This window comes from Pygocentrus nattereri, chromosome 25 (genome assembly GCF_015220715.1).
Source record: "Pygocentrus nattereri isolate fPygNat1 chromosome 25, fPygNat1.pri, whole genome shotgun sequence".
In the NCBI taxonomy this organism is placed as follows: Eukaryota; Metazoa; Chordata; class Actinopteri; order Characiformes; family Serrasalmidae; genus Pygocentrus; species Pygocentrus nattereri.
In genome coordinates, this window is record NC_051235.1 from 28,789,196 (window position 1) to 28,795,866 (window position 6,671).

General features: G+C 41.2%; 1 protein-coding gene across 1 annotated transcript in view; it reads right to left on the reverse strand.

Annotated features, from left to right (window-relative positions):
• LOC108441889 (lysyl oxidase homolog 4) overlaps positions 1–5,854 on the reverse strand; it is a 60,512-nt gene extending 54,658 nt beyond the window's left edge. Inside the window, exons 1-3 of the mRNA XM_017721638.2 lie at positions 5,768–5,854; positions 2,646–2,907; positions 1,384–1,934 (exon numbers count right to left, since the gene is read on the reverse strand). Coding sequence (XP_017577127.1) covers positions 1,384–1,934; positions 2,646–2,901 — 807 coding nt within the window. The 5' untranslated portion in view covers positions 2,902–2,907; positions 5,768–5,854. The remainder of the gene's footprint in view (positions 1–1,383; positions 1,935–2,645; positions 2,908–5,767) is intronic.
• Positions 5,855–6,671: the final 817 nt, after the last annotated feature.

Consider the following 6,671-nt stretch of genomic DNA (forward strand, 5'->3'; position numbering starts at 1 on the left):
TCAGGAGAGCAGTAAACAGCGGCTTGGTAGTAGCTCAGTGACAGTGTTGGGTAACAGTGGCAGTGCGGTATTTTGGCTGGGGGTGGGGTGTGATGGGTGCAGGACTTTGTAATCCAGCACATTTGGAGGATGTGGTTAAACACCATTGAGAGTCATTACTGACAATCAGGGAGAGCTTGAGCTCAATTACACAGCAGTCAGTGAACTGAGCTTAGTCTGCCAAAAAGGAGAACTGGGCCTCTGGGCTCTCGAGATCTGTGATTAATCTAAGCTTATGTACTCTGACAGCACAATGGCTTTAAAGCTTTTTATCATTCAGGCAACTGAATTGTGTGGAAATAGTAAGTTGAGATGACTTTGGGGTCACCCTTGGGTGTCAAACTCAACCACTAAAAGGGCCATATTAAAAAATCTCAACAAACCTGTGGGTCAGAGAACACCTGCGTTTTTATTACTATAACTTATAATAATTCTTTATATATATATATATATATATATATATATATATATTATAATATGCTTTATAATAATTCAAACTTTAAATGTCTTCAGGTGTTCAGTGTTTTAAACCTACCTGTTGAATTTCTGAGCTGCTGAGCTGACGTTAAGTGTACCTTTTATATGATGTATGTATATAATGTATATAATAGAATATACTGGTTGAACTGCAGCTGAAATGCAGCTAGTGTGTTTGGTGATATGACTGGTGTGGAATTGCATAGAATTGTGCAGAACTGAGGTGTAACTACTGTCCCATAGATTGCTGTTGGAGTAGGAGAATTGGAGCACGGATTATGCTGCAGTGCATGCTGGGAACTGTAGTGTAGTGCATTGTATAATGGAAAATAATAGAAAATTCAATAAAAATGTAATAGAAAATGAAAATATTTTGCATGCTGGATAGGATTGTGTCTTTTGTTTGACACATGGGCTGTAGAGGATGCATTAACATATTTACACTCAGAAAATCAAAAGCCATATCATTTGACGGCTGCTGTCAGAAGAAAACCTTGATTTTTTTGTTGTTTTTCAGTTTCTGACATCATTTGAAAATACCTGTGGCGCTTTACATTGTTTGTAAATTTCATGATGAATGGACCGAAAGAAACGACCCAAAATGACTTGGAAAGACGTCTGGTTCCATTGACTAATATTAAAAGTAAAGTACGTTTTTTCCTTCTCCTGTAAAGTTACCGTTTTAGAGACACAAGGTTTTCTTCCGACAACAGCGCGTAGTACAGCTTGCACAGTATTATGACCTATGCAATAACAGTGAAAATCATGATTTCCATGGAAAATGTTCACACCATCCTGTCCTTGGACTAGGGTATGTACTGTCAGCATGTATCCATCATGTGACGTTCAGTGCAGTGATCTTCTCACCTGCTCTATGGTGTTGGTGAAGTCCGTATTCATTCTGTTGTCATTCTCCACGTCGGGGTAGGACGGCTCTGGACCGTTTATAGGAGCTGGGCGTCGCAGGGCCGACGGGGTAACTGGTCTGGGAGGCACCTCCTGGTTCCTCCTGTAGCTCACCCTATTGCGCAGATGATCGGGCAGCAGGTGTCCTCTGGGCGCACCGCTGTCCTGTCTGCGAGAGCCAGAGTTTCTGCGTAGCTGAATCTGATGCCCAGTTATTTGTGGGGAGGAGGCTGAAGAGGCCCGATGGGTGTTGCGGTTCAAGGCTATTTCATGCCCTCGCCTGTGGATGTCAGGGCTGTTTGAGATGTCGGGTGGCGGTCGGGCCGGAGTGACTGCAGGCTGGGTCGTTCCGCTGTGTCGAGGGACGTGGCCCTGTTGTAGACTGTTCGGGCTGCACATCACCCCCAGGTCCTCACTGTGAGTGCAGTCACTTACTCCCCAGCCATTAGAGCGACAGTCAGATATTGAGCTTTCAGTGCCCGTGCACATGACATTGTCCAGCCAAATCGGACCTACAGCATAGGACAGTGAGACCATAACAGGCGTCTTAAAGACATAATGTATATTACATAATAGAGAAAGTGAGACTTTTAAGTAGGTCACTTAAGTATGATTAAAAAAGGTTTTGCACCTAACCTTAAACGGGAATTCCACCAATATTTCAAAAAATCTGCAATTTTTAATATTTGAGATGTAAACATGCTGAACTAAAACATCAGTATTAAAAAAAGAAAAATAGAAACAAATTAAGAAAAAGGACATTAGGATCAAGAAAAAATGTCATTTTTTTTACTTAATAAAATTTCTAAAAATAAGAACAATATTTAATGTCTTAAAATCAGTAGATATTTAATTAGTTTAAAACAGTGGTTCCCAAGGGTCCTGGAGTACCCCTGCCCTGCCGTTTAGTGTTTCAACTGCTCCCAGAGGAACCTGTGGTTTAAGGCATTGCAAGTAGATTTACACACCACAGATTAACTCCAAAGAGATGAAGACTTTGGATTAAAAATGAACCCAGAGAAATATTTCATATATTTCAGGAGCTCTGATAACCTTTGTCCTTTTTTTACTTCAAACCCAAAGGTCCTCAAAACATCAAGAACTTCATATTTTCCTTCAAGCTGAGGACATTTCACCCCCACATAGACCTAAACACACATAAACATGCACTTGTGCTATTTGTAGAGAGGATTGAGGGATCAATTCATCCAAAACATCTTTACCTCGACCCTCTCCGAATTTGGCACTGTGTGCCCAGGTGAGGCCTTGTCCATACCCGAGCTCACGGCACACCACGTTGGCCAGATTGATGTTGACCTCATCATCACACACCGTGCCCCACGCGTTGTTATAGAACACTTCCAGACGGCCCTCATACGGGTCACTCCCGCCAACCAGGCGCACCTGAAACCCTGGCGGCACCCCGGCAACGACGGGCAGGAGCAGAATGCAGAAGGCAAGGGGAAAGGTCAGCATCATCTCTGTCTAAAGCACAGAACATGTGGAGACATGAATGGACAAAATTGTAAATCTGGAATGTCAGCAAAGCCTAAGCAAACTGTCACATTCATTACATACATTATACAACTTCAGGAGAAATGCAAATTAACATTAATTCCACAAAAAGTAACAGGAATTTCTTGAGATCTTGTGAGATGCTTGATTCCCAACTTCTCCTGGCTTCCCTCCAGGGCTTATTAAAAGGTCCATATCATGGAAATACAAATTGTCCTTGTGCAAATTTTCTCCAGCCTGTGAAGTCCATATGTTGAAATCCAGCAGTAACGCACAGCTTTTGTGGCTTATTATTATTATTAGAGGATTTTGGACCTACATTTTTGCAAAGATGCTTTTGGGATAATGTTGTCAAAAGCGCAACGCAAACAAAACTAATCTGAACTGACATGAACTCCAAAACTTTTCCAGCTTTGATTGAGGGGAAAAGCCAAATACTGAACACCTGGAAAACCAAGTGATAAAGACTAAGAGGAAATTGGAATCAATAATGAGTTATGCTTATCTTATATCATAGTTATATACAAAAGTTTGAGGGGCCCTGATTAAAGTACAAGCTTTGTTGATTTCCTAATTGAAAATAAACACATCCTCTACAGAGAACACACTTAAATAAGGCGTTTTTATAGTATAATTTCTAGTTATACTTTCTAGTTGAATTTAATATACCAAAGAAAATTAAACATAACGTATTAAAGATTAAATTGTTTTCTCAATACACTCTTAAAATACTTCTTCAAGGGTTCTTAAGAAAAGACAAAGGTTCTGTTTAGAATGTGTTATGGTTCTATACGAAGCATTTTAAAAATAGTTCTATATAGCACCAAAAAGGGTTCTTCTATTGCAGGGGTTAGCAGCACGTGGCTCCAGTTGCAGCTCCACAGCAGAATTAGATTAGTATGTAAAAATAAAAATAATCCTCCTTTACAGTAAAATAAACCTCTGTTGATCGTTCAACGCAGTTTAACAGTAAATGCTAATTCACCCTTTAAGAGCAGGTTGCTGGTCACCATAGCAACACAGACAAGCTAGACTCTCGCCTAGCTAGTAGCTAATGAAAAGGCAAAGAGAGAGATTTAAGACGAACATCGATAATTTGGAGACGAATGGACTTATTTGCGTTTATAGTCACTCCAGCTGGTTTCCTGATACGTTTAATCTGCAATGAGAAACTGACCAACACTAAAAGCTGAAGTCGCTTCTCATTCGCCGGCTTCTTATTCTAATTTTTCCATTCCACCTTAAATGGTGCAGCATCTGGTGTTCCATTTAAGGTGAAACGGGAAAATTCAAACAAGAAGCTGGCTAATGAGAAATGACTTCAGTCTGGTAAAAAGTCAAACATTAAGAGACATTTTACAAGAAACTGTTCCACGCAAGAAAAGCGGCTATAACTGAACTAAAGCTTAAACCAGAGCAAAGTAAGTCTGTGATTTTATTTATATTATATTTCTAGCATATACTAGTACATCAGCACATACTGAGACATATTTACAGCCAAGAAGGTGAAACATTACTTCAATAAAATGGACATGAAATGCTGTTTGTTTGCTGAAACTTGCTGAAAAATGGCATTTGACAAACATTTGAGTTGCCAACCCTGTTCTGCTGTAACAGTGTCAAGCTTTTAAAAATAGAAGAACACTTTGTGGTGCTTTATAGAACCATTTTCATATATATAGGACCATGTACAACACCTTCTCCATCAATCTGAAGAACTATTTAAGGATGATATGGTTTTTTGAGTGTTCATGTTTCCATATAGAACAACTGCCTTTACTAAAGAATCCTTGAAAACCATCTTTTTAAGAGCGTATGTTACTCAGTACTTATATCCATATCTACACTTAGAAAATCAACTAATCGTGTACTTTAACCAGGGTGTTCAAATTTTTGCAGTATCTTGTCTTATTTCAGCTAAAATCTCACCCAAAATCAAAGCAAGTCCAGCTTATGAAGAGGAGACCACATCCACTGTTTCTTCTGACTACGCTCTTAAACTTAAACTGTATTTTCTAGACCTGACAAAGCTCTGAATGTGTAGATTAGGAGACGTGAGAAAATTAAGGTTGACTTAAAATTTCAAGGTGACCTGACTTTCAACTTTTTTCACAGTGTACATGTGTGTCCTGCATTTTCTGTCAGGACGCTGCTCAGCGCTGATTGAGAAGCTGGAATGCTTTTAACAGCAGAAGCTGAAGGCTGTGTGGATGGCATCATGCCAGCTGGGCTCTACAGCGTAAGGTGGCAAACAGTGAAACACACCCACAAAACCATAAAACACTCGGGATGCATTTTCCAGCGACTGACTTATAATTAGCAATCCAAATATTTCACTGGCCTTCCGGAGACCTCCTCAGAGTGAGAATTACAGCGCAAAGATGGAACGGCAGTTCAAAACAACCCAAGAGTCACAGAGACAGCAGGGGAAATGGAAAAAAAACCTGCGCTAAAAGTGGCACCCCTTCACCAAAACCCAACCAGCCCAGCACCGCGTCTACACTGCAGGAGACATGGGAATAACATAAACAACGTGGCAGCCATGGAGACCCCCCCCCGACCCCCCCCCCCCCCCCCCCCCCCCCCGCATTGCTCCCACAGGCATGCAGAAAGTAACTGTAGGTCCAACCAGTGGCACTCTGGGCCTCCATCAGCACAATGCAGCTTAACACCCCCAGCCAGTGCCACGTAAGGACACACACAGGGGGTGTCAAGACTGACCAGTGACAAAAAGACCCAGGATGAGAGGAAAAAAATAAGAAGAGAAGATGGGAGAGAGAAAGAGAGTGAGAGATAGAGAGAGGAGAGAGAGGAGTAGAGTTCCAGTCACCTGCTTTAGTGCCTCCTGTGAGGAAGAACCAGATGTTCTGCCCAGACTGAGAAGAGGAGAGGAAGCTTCAGGCTTTTGGTTCTGCTTCTTTACTCTCTCTCTCTCTCTCTCTCTCTCTCCTTCCTAAGTCCCTCCTTCTATCTTTTTCTTTCTCACTCCCCAATTTCTTCCTTTAGTCTCTCTCTCTTTTCTCTTTCGCCCTCCCTCCCTCCTTTTGCCCTCCCCAACTGTTTGTTTTCTCCACCCGTTCTAACTTTTCTTGGCTTTATCTTTCAATGCATGCTAAAGTATGTCTGTTATAACACTGTTGCCATGGCAACACAGATGAAGAGGAGAAAAAACCCATATATATATATATATATATATATATATTGATGAATGTTGTTAGAATGTAATTTTGATTGTACATTGCAAAGACACCGCATATACTATCTTAGGACAGGCTCACAAGCAAGTCGCACTCATCTATTTGTCTTTTTTCCATCCTTCGTTTCTCCCATTTATCAATTCATCATTTTTGCCACCACACTAACTCCATTAATCCGTTGCCCTACAGCCACCAAACTACATGTACTCACTAAATGCAGGACCTCAATCTCTACTGCACAGCCACATGACCCACACTCCTCTATGGACCATTTTTTCATCCCTTGTTCCTCAAGTAGACTCCTATTCATTTTTTCCCAAAACCCAGCCCTGTTTTTTACCTTTACCACAAAGCCACCAAGCTGCATGTACTAACTTAGGGCAGGTCCTTAAGCTTCATTCTGACATGCACTCCTCTATGTGTCAGTTTTTCATCCCTTGTTCCTCATGTAGACTCCTATGCATTCACAGAAGATATAGACTTTCCTTTGACTGACAGCCATCAAAATGCATAGATTCAGTCAGGACAGGTCCCCCA